The sequence below is a fragment of the Sarcophilus harrisii genome, chromosome 5, assembly GCF_902635505.1.
Source record: "Sarcophilus harrisii chromosome 5, mSarHar1.11, whole genome shotgun sequence".
Classification (NCBI taxonomy): domain Eukaryota; kingdom Metazoa; phylum Chordata; class Mammalia; order Dasyuromorphia; family Dasyuridae; genus Sarcophilus; species Sarcophilus harrisii.
The window spans coordinates 14,800,263-14,820,436 of NC_045430.1; the positions used below are offsets into that span (position 1 = coordinate 14,800,263).

The window sequence follows — 20,174 nt, forward strand, 5'->3', positions numbered from 1 at the left end:
TTGAGGTGGGGGGTCTTGGGACTGGCAGCCGCGGGAGGCCAAGCGAATTCTCCAAGGCTGGGCCGACAGAGGGGCGCAGCAGGACGGCCTCCCCTCTGGGGTCCTTAGCCTGGCCAAGGGAGGGAGTAGAAGGAAGGGAGTTGAGGGGAAGGGGCCCAGGGCGGGCCGGGAAGGAGGGGGGGGGGGCTTGCTGCAGTCTTGGTGCTCTCTGCGCCCAGGGACAAAGCGCCCTCGGGGTCGGTCCGAGCGGGGGAGCAGGGTGGTCTGCTCCAGCCCTCCAGGGCAGCACCTCCTCCGTGCCCTTGACCTATCCGAGCCCGGTGTGCTCCGCTCCTCCCGGTTCCTCCCGGAGGCCTCAAGGGGCCAGCCCCCCCCCCCCCTTCTTTCCTCGACGCCCCGGGGCTGGGCCTTGGAGCGCGGCTGGCCCGGTGCCAGCCTCCCGCCCTCGCCCTCCCCAGCGCGCAGCCCGGCGCAGCATTGCAGCGCTGGTCATATGAGCAGGAACGCTGAGGGAGGCACTTTTTAATCTTTTCGTACTTGCTCGCCTAGCCCGCTCCGACCCGCACCGGCACCATGTCCATCACAGACTTGCTCAGCGTAGAGGACATTAAGAAGGCGGTGGCAGCCTTTGCAGGTGAGCTGCTCCCTCCGCACCCCTGCCGGGACCGTCCCCTCCCCGGCCGATCCCCCGTCCTCCCCTCGGACCGGCCCCGGCATCCCGAGCATCCTGGCTCCCGCAGCCCGGGGAGGGACCGGGCTGTATGCCCGCGCGCTCCAGCGGGGAGTTCGGTGAGGGGGTCCCCGGGACAAGAAGGATCCGGGCGTCCCCGGGAGCGCGCTGGCCAGCTCCGGAGGTCCTGTCTGGGGCTAGTTGCTCTTGCTCAGAAACTTCCCCGCACTCTGGAGGAGCAGCCCCGTGTGCGTGTTCATGCCCAGGTCTCCAGAACGACCCGGCTCCAGGGGAAAGGGTGGGGACCTGAAAGGAGCGGGGTAGAGTGGGGGGTCCCCAATCCAGGAGGAATTCAGCCCAGGTGCAGGAGCTAAGGAGATGCTGTGAATCCCCCCTTCAAGTTAACATGGAGAGAGAGTGTCCAGTGAGGGACCCGAGCCTCTTCTCCCTTCTGGCATGCCCTCCATTTTTGCACCATGCACCCCCGTCCTTCGCCTCAGATCCCAGTTCCAGATCCCCTTTCCCTTCCGGAGTTAGGAACCATAGTCTCCCAAATGGACAGAGAAGGTTTTAGGAGTTCATGTCTTTCAACCCACCCTAGCATCCTCTTTTCTGCCGATTGGACAGTAGGGGAGGTGACCTTCCCAAACTCATTGGAGCTTTGAGCTCAGCTAATACATGAATTGTTCAGGGCCATTCTCCCAGGAGCCAACTTTTGGCTTTCCAAAAAGGATAGAAATGGGGTGGACGCTCTCCCTGCCTGTCCCCCTCTTTCTCTCCCCAAGTTTCCCCAGCATGGGAAGCTCTGACCAGCATCCGTGAACCTTGTCCCTCAACCCTGAAGCCACTCACAACTTTCTCCCAGGACCCCCAACCTCATCTCTAAGTCATCCAGTCTGGCTCTATGGCCACTCACATGCACCTCCTCGCAGCCACTCCAGAGGTGAAGGCCAGCTCCAGATGGCAGGCATCTTTTCCCTGATGTCCTAAGGGAACTTCTTTCTCCCTTCTAACTCTCAGGACACAAAATCGTGGCCACCCTGATTTCTCTGGTACCTCCTTAGAAGCCCCATGAACACCTGGGCTAACCAGAATTGCAGCCGAGCCTAAGAAGGGGGGCTGCTAAGAGCTCTCATCTCTCCCTTCTCAGCATCATCTCCTAGCCTTACTGTTTGACCTTAAAAGAGCTGCTTGCCCGACCTGTTCCTATTTTCCCCACACAAACCAAGAAGCCTTAGCTCCTTCCACCCTAGCCCAAAAGAGCCCTTTATTCATATTCAGAGGACCCTGAGTTCAAACCCCTGCCACTTACTGGTGTGTAACCTAAGTTCAGGGGAATGTTTTCTTTCTCTTGGGCTGAATTGAAGGGTGACCTCTAAGGTTCTTTTCAGTTCTCCATCTATATTCTTGCCTTTAATCTCCTCCTACCCTCTATATTTCATTGCATTGATTACGGAGACAAAAAAGTCCCCTTTTGGTTGAGATTCCCCACCCCACCGCCTCTCCATCCACGGAGGGCACACTCCAGAGATCAGTCCCCATCGCCTGGGCTGGGAGAGGCTGCCTGCTGCAGAACACCATATGTCTCCTGCCTCCCGTCCTGATTAACTGCCCTGCTCCCTGCAGCTGCCGAGTCCTTCAACCACAAGAAGTTCTTTGAGATGGTGGGGTTGAAGAAGAAGAACAAACAGGATGTGGAGAAGGTGTTCCACATCCTGGATAAGGACAAGAGCGGCTTCATCGAGGAGGATGAGCTCAAGTGAGCCCCCCCCCCCCCGTCCTTCCCCCATCCCAGGGCCGGGAGGCTTCGAAAGGGAGGCGGGAGGCCGCTGGGAGGTGGGTGGAGAGGGCAGCTTCCTGGCCAGAGGTACCCGGCAAAGATGGGCCTGGCCGCCTCATCTGCACACTTTTCTGGCAACAATCAACCCACAGCTACTGAGGGAGCCAGACCTAATGGGCTGGAAGACAAATGCTTCCTCTCCCTTTGGTTTCAGGGAAGGCCGGGGTCATTGGAAGCGGGCACGACTAACTGGGTTAAGTTGGAGGCATTTAATATTTCTAATGGAATGCTGTCGTTCAATAATTAAACACTTTGGAGAGCTCGGCTCTTCCTCAAGAGGATCTGAGAGTCAGGAGAATTGCCCTTAAGTTCCAAGTCAGTCTCGTTTGTGTCAGCAGCAGCCCCCCCCCCCCCCCCACTCCCAGCCTCCACTGTCACCCAGTCTCCTTGGTTTGAATCCCAGCCTTGCCATTTGCTAGCTGGAAGTCATGCATTTTCCTCACCCACAAAAAGAAGGGAATCAACTAAGGCCCCTTCAGGCTCTGCATCTAGATATGTACGTGGCTCTATTCCGACCACGACCACTAATCGGAGGCTCTGAGGTTATTTGGTCTCATCCCTTCATTTTACTAATGACATAGGTAAAAGAGGTGGTAACATGCCCTATGCAAGGTCACGCAGTCCTGGGAACAGAACCCAGATCCTCTCATCCACACGTAGAACAAGGCACCCTCACCTTGGCTCTGAGAACTTGAGCGTTCCAATAATGCATCCCAGTAATTAATGCATTGATTAAGCAACTATTGTATACCAGATACACAGCAAAAGGAGATGGGGATGCAAAAGTAGATAGACCCTGCAGTCAAGTTTGCTTTCTCTTAGAGGAAAAATATCCGTCATCCCAGTTGTGACTGGGACATTTAGCTTCTTGGGGAAGCTCATACTGGAACTGAGCCTGGAAGAGAGTTAGGGACTCCAGAAGGCAGAAGCAAGGAGGGAGAGCGTTTTAGACAGAGGAAAATACAAAGGCACCAAGGTGGAATGTGGGAAATGGCAGGGAGGGCAGGTTGGCTGGAGCTTGGAGTATGAGAGGAACAATGAGTAATTAGCCTAGAAAGAGAGGCTGGAGCCAGACCATGGAGGGCTGCGAATGCCAGACACGGGGATTTGTATTTTATCCGAGAGCCGAGAGGGAAATTTGGATGCTGCTAAGGCTATCTGTTGGAGGAGGAGGAAATGGAAGATCAGAGAAAGGAAATGACTTAGCTAGAGAATTAACTGCAGAAGCAGGACTAAAGTCTGGGTCTTTGGAATGCTTTCCATCATGCTCTTCAGTCTGGCTGGCCTGTGTGCGAACTTGGGGCCCACACAACTTCAGCCTGACCCTCCTTCTCTGCCGTCTCCTTGCTTTAGATTCATCCTGAAAGGCTTTACACCGGATGGCCGGGATCTGTCCGACAAGGAAACCAAGGCACTCCTGGCTGCCGGGGATAAGGACGGCGATGGCAAAATTGGGGCTGAAGGTGGGTAGTGATGGAGGGGCTGGGTGCCAAGCACCCCCTGGGCTTTTGGGAAGGAGTGGAGGTCCCTGAAGCAGAATTACAAGCTCAAAGGATAGATTTTCTTGTTTCTCAGAGATCAGAGAGAACAGAAACCCCCCCCCCCTTTCCTCACAAAAGTAAAGAGATGCCATGGTGGGGGAAGCATTGGACTTAAGAGTCAGATGGCCTAGAACTGAGACCAGGTCCAACTCTGACCAACTCTGTGATCTTGGGCAAGTTACTTCCCTCCTCTGGTCTCAGTTTACCCATCTGTAATATAAGAAGATTGAACTTTTTGAGTTCTAAGGTCCTATCTACAAAAATCTCACAATAACTCTATGGGGTAAGTCATCAGTTATTATATACAGTTTATAGACTAACATAGAGAGGCTTAGACTGTTAAGTGACTTCTAGTGGTCTCATGGCTGAAACCACTACTGAGAATAGTAGCACAGACAGCACAAACAGCTCTTGAACAAGAGCTCTTGAACCTATATCTCCAAATTTCCAATTGATTACCTTGCCCCTTACCCTATTCTACCTCCCTTCATTGTCCCTTTTTCTATCTCTTTATCCTTATTATTTCTGTGAGAAGCTGTTCATTGCTTTGCTAGGAAGTGGGAAAGAAAGCTTATCTTGGCTTTTGTGTCCAGGCTTGATGTTGGAGTGGCCACTAATAGCACCTCTCCACTCCTGACTCCAGAGATCCCTTTGCCTTCTTTTCTCCAATATCAGAGTTAAAGCAACAAAGTAGAAAGATTTACTGCCTGTCAGATCCTGGACAAGTGGGTTAACGTCTGTGTGCCTCAGTTTCCCTATCTGTCAAATGAGGACTCTGAACGTGATGGTGTCTAAGGTCCCTTTCAATGTGAAATCTATGATACCAAGTAGGGAAATTGGAATTCCTTCCCAAAGGAAATTCGTAGGTTGGGTGTCCACTTTTTGGACCCCTTGGTCTAGGCTATCGATAAAGCAGAGCATCTCAACAGCATCTCAAATGATCCAAACTCTGTCCATGTCACACTTTCTGCCTCTCTCAGTAACAGTCCATTTGGGCTGCTCAGAAATGCTCAAGGAAGGCTGGAATGGTTGACTGGATATGAGTGGTTTCTGTGTACTGCCTGAGAGAATACAGAACAAGTACTCGATCCGTGGGCCCCCCCTCCCTCCCTCTTTCTCTGTCCTATGCTTTTGATACTAAAGACTCATTAATCATTTGGTGACTAGGGTGAAATTCTGCCTTCTGCAGCTGCTCAGTAGAATGAATCAGATATCCCTATCAGAGAAGCACAGAATGGGAGAGCTGGGAGGAGCCTCAGAGATCAGCTAATCCAAACCTCTCTTTATAGAGAGGGAAACTGAGGCCCAGATAGAAGGAAGGGGTCTGCCCAGAGTTACAAAGCTAGAAAGTGGTAGCGGGAGGATTAGAATACAGAGCTTCTGTCTCCCCATAGCCTGCTGTTTCCCTCAAACCATCCTTCCTCAACTTCTAAACTTCTGAGAACAGTGCAGGAAATGGAAACATTTCCAGCCCCACAAGAGGGGTCTCTGCCTCTGGAAATGAGGGAAGGGATCTAAATGATTCCTGATGTCCTCATAGTTGTGAAATGATGATTCTATGACCCCAGCTCCATCTTCACCTTGGTTTTTCTAGAGGTCTCAGGTTCCCAAGAAGACCCTCAAGAGTATGTTTCAGATCAAGGTAGTGGAAGGGAAAGAATGCAATCTGCAGCCCTGAGTTCAAATCCTTACTGTACTACTTGTTACTTATGAGTACTGGGACAAGTTGAGTGACCTTGGGCAAACCAGTTAACTATTCTGTGACTCAGTTTCCTCATATATAAAATGATGAGCTGGACTCAGCTTCAAAGACCCTTTTACTTCTAAATCGATGGCCCTGTATTACTAAACTACTTAACCATTCTAAGCCTCAGTTCTTCATCTGTTAAATGAGGAGGTTGAATAAGATGACCTATGATATTCATTCTACTTCTTATCCTTCTGGCTTCCTTGAGAGGAGAAAAGGTTTATTTTATCTATCTATCTACCTACCTATTTACCTATCTATCCATCTGTCTGTCTGTCTGTCTGTCTATCTATCTATCTATGTGTGCCCTTGAGAAATATCTTTCTTTTCAAAGCAGCTGAATGAAAAGTGGAAAGAGCAGTGAACCAAGAGTCAGGATTCCCAGGTTCAAAACCATCCTCTCCTACTAACAGCTTCTAGGTCCCTGAGATGAGGAGAAAGGAAGCAGTCCTAAAGCCTCTTCAGCCTCCCCATCTATAATTTCAAAGTTTTCGACTTAAAAGGTCTCTAAGGCCCCATTCAGACCCAACTTTCAATAACTGGATAAATGATCTAGCAGGTAGAAAGCTAAGTAAGCAGCTAGCTAATTAGCATTCCTCACTCTGCCCTCACCAGCTCAGGGTTGTGACCTTGGACAAGTGGTGCCCGCTCCTTTTTTCCAATCCATGACCCAGTTTCTCCTACAGGGGATGAGGGCTGAGCACATTGACCTACAGATGGTATCCATGATGCTCTTCAGTTCTCTGAAGCCCCAACTCCTACAAATAACCCCTTCAAATTAGGGGCTCATCTCTATTCAGTGACGATTTCCAGGAAACTCAAAGTCATTCGCAGACATGCCTTGGCAGTGAATTCCCAAAATCCTTTCTGAAAGGCAGGTCATATAAGTATTCTAAATCTTGTTTAGGGGAAGTAGAACTGAGATATAGAAGAGGTTGGCCCCATTATTCAAGAGGGAGGGAGTACATGGAAAAAAAGAAGACTAGAACTGGAGGAAGAGAGACAGATTCAAATCGTGATTTAATTGCTAACTACTCTTGTGACCTTGGACCAGTCTTCCAGCTCTGGGTCTGACTTTCTCCATCCCTAAAGCGGAAGGTCAGACTAGATGTTTCTAAAGCATTTTTCATCTCTTAACATGCATTGTTCTAAGGACCTTCCTCTCCTCAATTCTAACATTCTTGGTTCTAAAATCCCTTCCAACTCTTCAAACACATTCTATGTTTTAAGGTCCCTTCAAGCTCTGACATTCTCTTTTTAGGATATTTCCAGTTCTGACAGATATATCCTAAAGTCCCTTCAACTCAGAAATTCTACATTTTAAGGTCACTTTCAGCTCACCTTCTCTGTTCTCCTCCCAGTTCTGAAATCCCATTTTCTAAGCTCTGACATTGTGTATTCTCAGGTCACTTCCATCTCTAACATTTCATGTTCTAAGACTGGCATCACAGTTCCCAGCCCAGTATTTTAATCCCTAAAACTAGGGGTTAAAATCTAAAGGTTTCAGGCCCACAGAATCTTTCTCTATTGAGTAGCACCCTGTCTCTGTCTCTTTCTCTCTGTCTGTCTCTGTCTCTTTCTCTCTATCTCTGTCTCTACCTCTCTGTCTCTCTTTCTCTCCTCTTACCTCCAACAAGAGATCATTCAGCTTCTGCTTAAAAACTCTTAGTGAGATAGAACCTATTACCTATAACTGAATCTAGGCCTCCGTATCCACATCTCTCAGAGATCTGTAAAATGAGAGGTCTAAACCAAGTGATTTTAAGGTCCTTCCCCACCATCACAGTCTATATAAGGTATTCATTTCCATAATAATAAAAATAGCTATTATGTATTCAGTGCTTACTGTATGTCAGGAATGATGCCAAGCACTTGACAATGATCTCATTTGATCTTCACAACAACCCTGGGAGGCAGGTACTTTTAATGTCCCCATTTTACAGTTAGGGAAACTGAGCCAAAAAGAAGAAAGAAAAGAAGAAAAGAGAAAGAGAAAGAGACAGAAAGAAAGAGGGGAAGGGAGGGAGGGAGAGGAGGGAAAGAGTGAGAAGAAGAATGAGAGAAAGGAAGGAGAGGAGAGAGAGACAGAAAGAAAGAGAGAGGGGAAGGGAGAGAGGAGAGGAGAGAAAGGGCAAGAAGAAGAAAGAGAAAAGAAGGAGAGAAGAAACAGAGAAAGAAGAAAAAAGGAGAAAGGAAGGAGAGAAGAGAGGAGGAAAAGAAGAGAGGGAGAGAGAGAGAGAGAGAGACAGAGAGAGAGTCAGAGACAGACAAACAGAGACAGAGAGACAGAGACAGAGACAGAGGGAGAGAGAGAGAACACCAGAGAGAAAGAGGAAGGGAAGGAAAAGGAAGGAGGGGGGAAGGAGAGAGAAAGAGACAAACAGACAGAGATAGAAAGACAGAGCTAGAGACAGATATGGAAAGACAAAAATAGAGATAGATATGGAGACAGAGAGAAAAGGAAAGTGAGAGAGGAAAGGCAGAAACAGAGATGGACAGAGAGGGAGACAGAGACAGAGAGAGAAAAAGAGAGACAGAGACAGAGAGACAGAAACAGAGACAGACAGAAAGGCAGAAAGACAGAGAAAAGGAAGAAAAGAGGAGAGAGAGAAGAAACAGAAAAAGACAGTGAGATAAAAGAGACAGAGACAGTGATACAGAGATAGAAAGAGAAATAGAAAGTGATAAAGAGAGAAACAAAGAGACAGTGAGAGACAGACTAAGACAGAGAAAGAGACAGAGATACACAGAGACATACACAGAGACAGAGGGATAGCAAGAGACAGATATAGAGAAATAGTGACAGAGAGAGTGACAGAGAAATAGTGACAAGAGACAGAGAAAGAAAGAGCATGCATTCGCATAGGAGCTTGGTGTCCCAGCTCCCTTTGCAGTCAGTCTGATGAAGCCTATGGACATCTTTTCAGAGTTATGCTTTTAAATAATTGAAAGAAATATTACATTTCAGTTAGAGGTCAGAGAAAGTAAAGCTGTTCTTTTTTCCCTTCCAAGTTTACATATTCCCTGAAATCTATCCACAGACTCTGGAAAGGGCCACAGATTCTGGGTTAAGAACCCTGATCTAGTCTAGAACCTTGACCATAAGTTAGGACACGGAGGCTGAAGGAGACCCAGCAGTTTGTCTGAGGTCACACTGGCCAAAACAGGATTCAGATCCTTGTCCTTTACCTTCTTTTCCCAATCCTGCTGCCTCTTCTTCCATAGCCTCACAATCACCCAGTGAAGTGGACGGGGCGGGGATTCCTCTACCCATTTGTCAGATAAAAATATGGAGACCCGGGCAATTCAAAGGCTCCCTCCAAGGTCACGCAGCCAAAGCCAAAGCCGGGCCAGAACTCAGATCCCCTGACTCCTCTACACCTTCTTCCACCGAGGCAGAGCCCAAATTAGAGAGTTATTAATGGCTCCGGTGCAGAGCCAGTGGCTCATTCATATTCCCAGGTGGACTTGCATTTGAGACATTATGTCTCTGCACCAGATAAGAAGTAGCGGAGGGAGCAGAAGATGTCATTATGTAACTAGCCTAGGGTTAAAAAGTAACTTTAGTTAGGAGGAATGAAGGTGCTTCCTCTTTCTTTTTTGCTTTCCCCTTTCCCTCTGAATAATTGTGCTAATGGAGTCATTTGTCTGGGGGCACAGGGACAGAAGCCAGAGCTGGTGATGGAGGGCTGCCATTACCGTGTAATTATTTTGATCCTGCCGCTGCTTTGGGTATATGCATCCTCCTCTGCTTCTCGGGAATACTCTTTGTTTGGGTTGATGCTAAATGACATTTAAACATCACACATCGGCTCATTTTTAGCAACATAACCGGGTTGGGAAGCTATGAATATTCCTGGCCCCATTTTACAGATGAGGAAACTGAAGCTCAAAGGAAATTTACTTTCCAGATGTCACAAAGTTTAAAAAACAGGAGGGGTTGGAGGTGAATCCAGATCACCCATTGCTCTAGCCCTGACCATTGTGTAAAACTGTCTCTAGAGAGGAGGAAGTGTCCCTTTCTATACTTTTCTGTAGTTTGCAAAGGATTTTTCTTGCACTGGGAATCATGTAACAGAAATAATCTAAGCATTTATAAAGCACTTTTAAAGGGCTTCCCATGTGCTTGATTTGACCTTCATTGCTACCCTGGGAAGTAGGAGCTATTATTATCCTCACTTGACAGAGGAGGAAACTGAGTCTCAGAGCAGTTTAATGTCTTACCCAGGATCATGCAGTGAGTGGTTAAGGGTGACCTGATTCTCCCTATCCAATACATAAAAGCTTTTTTAGTAGGATGATGGCACAGTTGTTGATTATGACCATGGATGCTTGAAAACAAAGAAATGGCCTTCCCTTAGAAAAAGAATTATATCAGATCATAAATTTTGAGTTGGAAGGATACTCAGTAGAAATTAATCCAACCCCTTTAGTTAGCAGATGAGGAAAAAGAAGTTCATTGGAATCCAAGTCTTCTTGATTCCAAGGTCAATGTAGCCTCTAGACCACAAAATGGTGGATCTAACCCTTCTATTCCATGTTTCCATGAGGGTATAGTGGGATAATCACCACATTTGGAGTCAGAATATCCCAGGAATATGGATTTAGAGCTCTGGCTTCGGAGGACTCTTATATTATAGATGAGGAAACTGAGGTACGTATACTTTTGCTCAAGGTCACAAAAGTTGAAAGTGTTTGAGGTGGGATTTGAACCCGGATCCTCTGGTTTTAGAGTCAGTGCTCTTTTGCTGCAAGCGGTGTGACCTTAGATAAAGCACTTTATCTGAATCTCCCTTTGTCTACCTGGATAATGAGAGAGTTCAGACCAGATGATCTCTAAGACAACTGACAGCTCTAAATTTAATCAATGGCTTCCAGCCCTTTGCGATCTCCTTGTCAATGAGGAAACTGAGGCTCAAGGAGACATAACTCACACCAAGGTCCTCTAATGCCAAATGTAATATTCTATATTTTAATCCTAAAACTGCCCCAACATTTTACAAGAAACGGCAAAGGAAGGTGGTATAACTCTGCTGCCCGTGAGTCAGAGCTTAAACATTTAGCAGCTATGAGATCCTGGACAAGTCACTGAGGTTTCAGGATGTAGAGATCAGGAGGTAGGACTAGATAGCCTCTGAGCCTCAGCTCAGAATCCATGATCCTGGCCCTCAGATAGGAGAGAATGGGCACCTTCCCAACCTCTCACTCACTATCCCTTCTCCTTTTAAGTTCCAAGCCATCACTTTTGGCTAATCCGCCTGTCAATAGTGTCTAAATTTGTCAGATCTGCACAGAGACATAGGAGAACACATAAAATTAGGCTAATTTCAGTTTCCTAAGGGACAATGAAGGACAGCCTTGTGATTTTCCTCCTTCTCCTTCTTCTTCTCCTCCTCCTTCTCCTCCTCCTCCTCCTTCTCCACCTCCTCTTCCTCTTTCTTCTTTTCCTTTTCCACCTCCTCCTCCTCCTCCTTCTCCACCTCCTTTTCCTCCTTCTTCTTTTCCTTTTCCACCTCCTCCTCCTCCTTTTCCTCTTCCTCCTCTTGCTCCTCCTCCTCCTTCTCCTTTTCATCTTCCTCGTCTTCCTCCTCCTCCTCCTTTCTCCTTTTTCTCCTCTTCCTCCTCTTCCTCTTTCTCCTTTTCTTTCTCCTCTTCTTCCTCCTCCTCCTCCTCCTTCTCTTCTTCCTCAGGGTCTTTACTGATTGGAAGGATGAGGGTGTGGGGAGGATGCTCCAAGAAGGGAGAAGTCTCAGGCCCACTGGGACAAAGAGGGTAGGCCATGATCCTTGGGTTTATTCAGGGGATGGCTAATTACTTAGTCCATTTCTCTGAAGGAAGACTTGCCCACAATCTGTGATAATATAGACCAATCACCGTATAGAATACTTGTTCTGTACAGCTTAAAAGAGCGACAGTCAAGGCTGATGAATTAAGCCAGTTGCTGAGTTCAAATCTGACTGTGTGACCTTGGTTAAGTTATATAATTTTTCAGCACCTCTAAGCAATCCTCCAAGACTTTTAGTTGTAAAAAAAGAGGCTCGCTTGTATTGGTCAAAGGTATTTTCTCCACCAAGGAAATCATAGCCCCCCCCCCAAAAATCCTACCATAATATACTAAAATTCTATATTAGAATAAAATATTAGACAGAAGTTATGGTCTCATATCAGCAAATTACATTACAATATTTTATGCAAAACGTCTCCACTGGCTTTCATAAACACTTTCCCAACTGGAACTGGTGGATTTTAGTTAGTACCTAAGTCCTGCCATATGTTACCTGTGTGATGTGGGGGTACCCCAGATCTCCATTTTCTCACCCAAAAAAATGATAGAATTGCTCTGAATGACCTCCAGTGTGGCTCAATGATCCATCTACCCTACAATCTATGAGTAGATAGATTCAGACCTGTGATTTCAGCCAGGGGGAGAACTCATCAAAAGGAAATTCCTCTCTGAGATGCAATTTGGTAATTCACCTGTAACTTAAGAGACCTAGAATATGGCCTGAAGCCATTTTTTTCTTCATTTTATCCTACAGCATCCCTGGGAAATAGATGCTATTATTATCCCCATTTTTCAGATGAAGTTAAGGTTAAGTGACTTGCTCAGTTATCCAAGAGGAGAATTCAACTGAGATCTTCCTGTGTCGGAGGCAAAACAAGCTCCTGTTTTTATGCCACTGAGCCTCCTGGGAAACAGACAGGAAGGGTTATTAGCCTATGCTGTGTGACTTTGGGCAAAGCACTTCCACTTTCTGGGCCTCCAGAGTCACTTTCACTTTCTGGGCTTAATCACAGTGACTCATTAATTAAGATTCCCAAAGTGTTTTCCTCAGAGGGATGCATGAAAGTAAGAAGTGGGTCTATTCTCGGGCTTATTTTACAGACAAAGAAATCAAGGCTCAGAAGTGAGTGATTTACACAGAGCTATACAGTTTAAGCATCAAATTTTGAATCAAATCAGATTCAAAGGCCATTCCTTAAATTTCCCACCAGTAACCTGTATGCATATGGCATCTGGAGCTCTCAAAGACTTAGCCAGATTAGCTTGCTTGGTCCTTCGACACCTCTGAGAGGTAGGTACTACAGATACAACTAAATAATTCCCTGTTTGATGGATAAGTCAAGTAAGTTTTTCAATGATCGGATCAGTGTCACAAAACTGGGCCTGAAGCCCACATTTTCTGCATCCATCATTGAGTATCCTTCTATCAATATCAATCAATCAACAAGTGATTATTAAGAGAATGAGTCTCACTATACCATCAGTGCTGAGCGTACTTATTGGCACATAGTAGGTGCTTAATAAATGCTCATTGACTCTGGGCCAGGGACTTTACTGGTTCCTAAAGATAGAAGACAGAATGGTTTTTTGACTTAAGCAATTTACAATCTATCAAAGAAGACAACATGTACTTTTATGGGGAATGAGCATTTATAAAGCATACCAAGGTTTTACAAATGTTTTCTCGTCCAATCTCAGCTAGAAGAGACCTTAGAGACCAATTTTATAGAAGAGGAAGCAGAGTTAAGTGATTGACTTGTACGGGATCTGAGGCAGGATTTGAATTGAGGGCTGCCTGGATGGTTGCCCAGAACTTTATCCCACTATGATTTTAGCTTCCTTGTGTAAAACAGCCAGAAAATAAGTACAGAGTAATTTGAGGGGACAAGGCAAAGGGACAAGGGGTAACTGAACTGAGTCTTGAAGGGAAGTAGAAACTCTAAGAGGTACAGGTACAGGTAGGACTGGGGAAAAGGCTGGGCAGAGGTCCAAAGTGAGGAGCCTTATTTGATCCTAGAGGTGACAGGGAGCTCCTATCCATGTTTGTTAAATGGGGAAGAGAAGTGCAACATTATCAAGCTCCCTACCAACTTCACTCTTAGTTCCTTGAGATTCATCTGCCATCTACCAGGATCCCACTTTCTTTTGACATTAATCTTGTCTGTATATGGTAAACCTTCTGGTTGACGTAGTCTACTTCCTTGAAAAGAAGATATTACCTATTGGCCAGCAGCTTACTGTCTGTTTCTAGATAGAAATAATTCCATGTCTATTTTCTTTGACAAATTCGCCAATTCCCCAAGAATGCCTACCTATTCACACCTAGAGAGAGATGATTAATAGAGTGCTATTGACTTGAACAGAATTCTCTAATGATGTGCTACAGGGCTCTTATTTTAGTCTTGCTCTGTAGATGGCACAAAGCTTGATGAGTAGTTTATGTATTGGAGGACACAATCAAAATCCAAAAGGATTTCAAAAGGCTGGTATAATGGGATCAATCTAAAACAATAAGATTTAAAAGGAATAAATGTAAAGTCATGTGCTTAGGTCCAAAAAATCAATCATATCAGTATAGAATGGGAGAGATATAGCCAGTGTGGAAACAAAGTCTGAGTCAAATGTTGAGTGAACTACAACTTCAGTCAAGTCAGTAGTATAATATGGAAGCCCCCTCTCCCCCCAAAAAGGGACCGATTCCTTTTTAGGTTGCACTAGCAGAAATTTAACATCCCAAGTAGGGATGTGATTTATAGACACCTGTTCTCTGCCCTGTTCAGATTATGTCTGGAATATAGTGGTCAGTTCAGGATACCACATTCTAGGAACAGCATTGAGTAATTAGAGAAGCTGATAAGTGGGATGGCCTGTCTTGGACCCATATCTCATGTGAATTGGTTAAATGAACTAAGAAGTATTTACCCTGGAAAAGAGAAGATTTGGGGATGATAGGATCATTGCAACCATAACTTCCATCTGCTCAATGTCATTCTGGCCTCTGAAGACTCCATGATAATAGATCCCTAATTCTACTATAGTCCTAAAGATAATGATTATAAGCTTCTTCAACGCAGGAACTATTCAGTTTAAAGCAATTCAATTCCATTCTGTCTTATTAATTGCACCTCTATCTCTGCTGAGAAAATCTCAAATGGGGTCACCAAGACATAACAGATTCACACATATTACATTCATATACAAATACACACACACACACACACACACACACACACATGTCTGTGTGTGTATCCTGTATTGAAGATAGTGCCTTGCACATAGTAAGGATTTCATTTCAATTCAGCAATCATCTCCTTGATGCAGCCAGTTTGGTAGGTCCTGGCCCACAGGGAAAAGGATTTGATCTGCATATCAAAAATAATCACATAAAAGAATATACAAGTCAATCCAATTTGATTTATAGAACCATAAAATGTTGAGTCTCCTGAGACCTCTGAAGCTATCCAGACCAAACCCTAAATTTTTCAGATGAAGAAACTATGACCCAGGGAAGTCAGATAAAGTCCTATATATGAGAAAGATGTTATTTGAGATTTGAACCCAGATCCTCAGACTCAAGAATCAGTGACAGTTATTGAGTGTAGCACACTCAATAAGCATTTATTAAGCATCTACTATATGCTAACCACCATTCTAAGTATTAGGAAGACATAGAAAATAAAACTAGGCCTGCCCTTAAACAGGTTATATATAGAAAAAAATGTAGTTAGATGCCCCAGAAATGTAAATTACATATACATACATGGGGATCCATTCCAACCTTATCAAAAGGAGTGCTAACCTAATCTTCCAGATGAAATATTCTGGGAAGGGTTCATGGATGTTGCCAATGGGAGCAACAGGCAACAAAGGCTTCCCAGAGGACTTGCCATTCGAGTCAAGTTTTCAAATATGAGTGGCAATTTGACAGATGGTGAGAAGGTAAGAAAATAAGGGTACTATGTGAACCAAAAGCATAGGAAGAATATGTGGGGTTTGGGAGGACATTAGGGGACAGGGAATACAACAGCATGGCTAAGAGTATGGAATACATTAGGGAGGATAATAAGGGATCTATGATCCTTTAGATCCTATGATCTAAACCTTAGGGTTTAGACCTGTGTGGAACTCCAGGGACTACTCCAAACTTTTTATTTCTCAGAAAAGGAAAACTGAGGCTGAGAGGAATCAGGGGATCATCGGCGATAAGATGTCCCCTCACAGGCCATCTCGTCATGAGTTCTTCCTTCTACAGCTGAGGAAACTGAGACCCAGGGAGAGAGAGATGATTTGGCCATATCCCATGTGATCATAGATGTAGATAGGAAAAGGCCCAGAGGATCCATCCAGTCTTATCTGCTCACTTTACAGATGAGAAAATTTAGGCCAGGAAAAGTCAAATTCATACTAATGAGGTTACCATGGCTAGACCTGGCATGCAGACACACACACAAATGGGAGTGGATGACATTGCCATGGGGGAGGAGTACAAAAGGGAAGAGTTCTAAAAAGAGAAACTCACCTAAAGGGATCGGGAAAAGGATTCAGAGCCATTTAAGGTCACAGAAGGAAAAATTCGAGAGAGGAAGGAACTATGAAGTATGTCCTCTCTGAAAGCAAGGGAGGGGAGTAGCCAGAAAGGGGGAGGAGGGAAGGGAATCGTTAATGTTAAATGCTGCCGAGGGCTTATGAAGGAGGAGGAGTACTTTTAAGGTCATTGGATTTGGCGATTGGGGTGTTAATGGTGATCTTAGAGAAAGAGGACTTGGGAGAAGATGAGCGACAAAAGTCAGGGGGCTCTAGAGACAGCGGCCTGGATCTGAATCCTTCCTGTGCCTTTTTATTGCTTGTGTGACCTTGCTTCTCTAGGTCCCACTTACCTCATCTGAAAAAATGAGAAGAGAGACTCAATGGCGGTTCCCTCCAGTTTTAATCTCTGATCCTTTGATCCCTCCTGCACTCATCCCTTGGCTTCAGGCATGAAATGATTGTGCAGTGTAGTGGACTGGAGGGTTAGGGAGAAAGGGAAGCTCGGGGGAAATAGCGTTGGCAGGAGGGTTTCATTAATCAGTGCGTTAATTGGATGCCAGGAGATGTCCAGCCTGCGCCAGGTCCTGTAAAGAGTGCAAAGAAATATAAAGCCCCGGCTTTGCCCTCAAGGAATTTACAATCTGACTGGGGAATCATGAAGTAAACACAAGAAAAATTGAATAGCAAGGAAAGGGTTAAAAAGCCAGGCAAGGCGACAGCATCAGAGACGTCACGATGCAGCAGATGTCTGCTCCGTGCCAAGTGAATGGGACAGGAGATCATTGCTGTGCACTCAGAGGAGAGAGAGGGCACAACGTACAGAATGGTCAAGTTTGGCTTCCTGGAGGAGGGGGCCTCGGACTTAGAGATGGTGGGAGAGAGCTCAGAGCTCACCAGGATCAAATTCCTAATTTTGCAAATGGGGAAACTGATCCCAAGATCACAGAGTAGTGCGTGATTAAAAGTCACGTCTCCAGTTCCATGCCAGAAGGCTTTCAGTTATTCCAGGTTGAGCACAGGTTTTTAGAAATGAAAGTCTCCTCATAAACCCTTTCATTTCATAGATGAGAAAACAAAAGACCCAGACTGATGAACTATTTTGCCCACGGTCCTGTGGATTATACACAGAGAACTAAGATTTGTTAAAGGATCATTTTTCTCGTTCAATCTCTCCATGATCCCATTTGGAGTTTTCTTAGCTAAGGAATTGGAATGTTTCCCATTTTCTTCTCCAGCTCATTTGACAGATGAGGAAACTGAGGCAAACAAGGTTAAGGGACTTGCCCAGGGTCATATAGCTAGTAAAAATGTCTGGAAGATAGATAGTATAAACGGGTTGTCTCATTTTACAGGTGGGTAAAGTGAGACCCAGAAACAAAATTTCTCAAGGTCATAGAGTTTCTAAGAGTCCAAGTTGGGATTCTGAACTCAGGAAGATGAGTCTTTGTACTCCAGGTAGGGTGCTCTGTGTACGTGACCATCTAGAGTCAAAAGAGATCAGAATCCTGCTGGTCCAATCCCCTCATTTTGCAGATAAGGAAACTGAGTCCAAGAAAAAGTGGTCAGTCTGAGGTCACATAGGTCAAATTCAACAGAGCCCAGATTTGTCACACTTGGGGACCTCGGATACTCTTGAGTCCAACCTCCTCAAAACTTCATCTCAGAGAAGTTTAGTTATGGGCCCAAAGTCACAGAGTTACAACGTGGCAGAGCTGGGATCTGAACTCGGTTCCTCAGTCTCCCAAGCCAATGGGAGTCTTACATCAGTACAGCACTTCCTGAACCAGACGTGGAGGTTTGGAATGATATTTGAGGGCACCCCCACCCCATTTTTTTTTTTAACAAACAGGACTCCCTGAGACCTCTGGTCTCCAGGTCAGGGCCAGGTCTGCTTCTGGGCGTGTGAGCAGCAGTGTCCAGGTGCAGTGTGCACTGGAGGTCTAGGACTCATCCAGGCCCACTTTCACCAATGTCCCCTGGCTCCATCTCCCCTTGTCTCTCCTCTGCCACTTCCCACTGTCCTTGTTGCTTCTTGCAGAATTCTCGGCTTTGGTGGCTGAATCATAAACGGCTCTAACCACCCCAGGCCCTTCAACTGCCCCTGAACGACGGATTCCAGTCGCCTCCTGCGGACCTCCTTGGTTTCTCTCCTTTTTATTTATGCTATTTTTTACTCCAACTGTTCCCTGCAGCCCTGTAACTCTATCACTATTCTGGAAAACGCTGGTAGAAACAATAAAGGTCAAATCCACCTGACTCCTAGGACTGTGATGAGCCAAGCCTTTCTTGCTTCACATTGGGTTTGCTTTTGGTTTGGAAAAGAACATTTTTCGGTGGGAGTTGAGGGAGCAGGGAGTGGTCTGGGGAAGGCAAGATTCAACATCAAAACAACTCAGGCTTTGCAAGATCCCTCCTCTGAACTCTCTTATTTCGCCTTCATAACACCCCTGGAAGGTAGGCAGAATAAATGGATTGTCTCCCTTTTACAGGTAGGTAAACTGAGGTCCAGAAAGGTGACATGGTTTCTCAAGATCACAGAGTTTATAAGTGTCAAAGCTGGGATTCTGAGCCATGTCTCCTCACTTAAAGGATGTTAATCTGAAAGAAACTTTAGCAATCATCTAAGCCTGGAATAAAGTAGAAGCTCTGGATTTAGCACCAATGGATTTAAATCCTCACTGGGTCACTTACTCCCCATGTGACCTTCAGCCAGTTCCTTTACCACTCTGGACCTCAGTATTCTCATCTGTAAATGAGAGAGATGAACTCTCTCCAGATGACCTCCAAGGAACCTTCCAACTCAAAACCTGTGATATTATAGAAAGTTAGAGCTGGAAGTGACCTTAGAGTTCCACCAAGCTTACCGCTTTTACAAAGGAGTAAACTGAGGCTCAAAAGGAGTTTAAGTGACTTGTCTGGCAACATAAATGGTCACTGTGCAGATTCATCACTTTTCCCATTTCCCATTCTCACAACATTTCACTGCTATTGTCATCTTCATTTTTTAGGTGAGGAAACCATAGTCCAGAGAGATTAAGCCAGGGTCACATGACTAATAAGAGCCAAGGAGATGGGTATTGTTGCCATTAGATTTTTGACAAAACGCTCCACATTTCTTGGGACCCATTCATGATTCCTTTGAGAATATGCTTTTAACTCTAAAGGTTATCTGTCTCAGCTATTCTTTTTTTAAAATATAATTTTGATTGCAAAAGGATAAATTTAATATTTCTGTTTTTCTGCATTTGGTTGTATGGTTTGTTTTGGTTTTTTAAATATTTTTTATTTTTCCCCAATTACATTTAAACAACTTTTTTTTAACTTTTGTTTTTAAAACTTTGAGTCCAGATTCTCTCCTTTAAGCCCATCCCCATTTGGAAAGTATAAATGAAGTTACGCAAAGCATTTCCAAAAGTCATTGCCTCACCTGTTCTTAATTAATTTATCACCTGTCCTTAGCAAGGTAGAGGAGTCCAGAGAAGATAGTCCCTGCCTTCAAGGGGCCTACCCTCAACTTGGGACAAAGATGCGCTCAAACCAAAAGAGAATCAAATGAAAAGCCCACAGACTTAGAAATGGCCCTGTCGCACAAATAGGCATTAATGTTCCCTGCTGCCATCATGCTGATCAAGAGTGTCAAGATTCCTTGACTTCTGAAATAGTCACAAGCAAAGGTTTCCCCAAAATGTTGTCATGAGTGCTCGGCTGACCTTGCAACATAAATTCGTCATCCCCTAAAACATTGGGTATTTTCTGTTCCCGAGACCTCAGGCAGCTCATAGCACATCCTGCCATATATGTCTTCCCCAGGGACACAAGCAATTCAGATATCCAAGTACCTGGGAAAAGCAACTCAGGAAAACCAAATTTGTAGAATAAAATTTCACTGCTAAAATATGAGCATATAAAACCAAATTCCCGGAAATAAACTTTACCCGTCTCTTCTGCTCTCCCGCATATTGAGACAGACAATATACAAAGCCAGAATATAGGGGACAGATGAATGAACACCAGCCAAGATATTTTGGGTCTCTGTTTTCATCTTCCGCAGGCAGTCTCAGAGC

At 45.3% G+C, this 20,174-nt stretch overlaps 1 protein-coding gene across 1 annotated transcript; it reads left to right on the forward strand.

Moving 5' to 3' along the window:
- Positions 1–217: 217 nt before the first annotated feature.
- Positions 218–18,381, forward strand: PVALB (parvalbumin). Its single transcript, XM_003771132.3, has 4 exons — positions 218–634; positions 2,297–2,429; positions 3,864–3,973; positions 18,149–18,381. Exons 1-4 carry the CDS (start codon positions 574–576, stop codon positions 18,175–18,177), a joined length of 333 nt encoding a protein of 110 aa, XP_003771180.2. The 5' UTR covers positions 218–573; the 3' UTR covers positions 18,178–18,381.
- Positions 18,382–20,174: the final 1,793 nt, after the last annotated feature.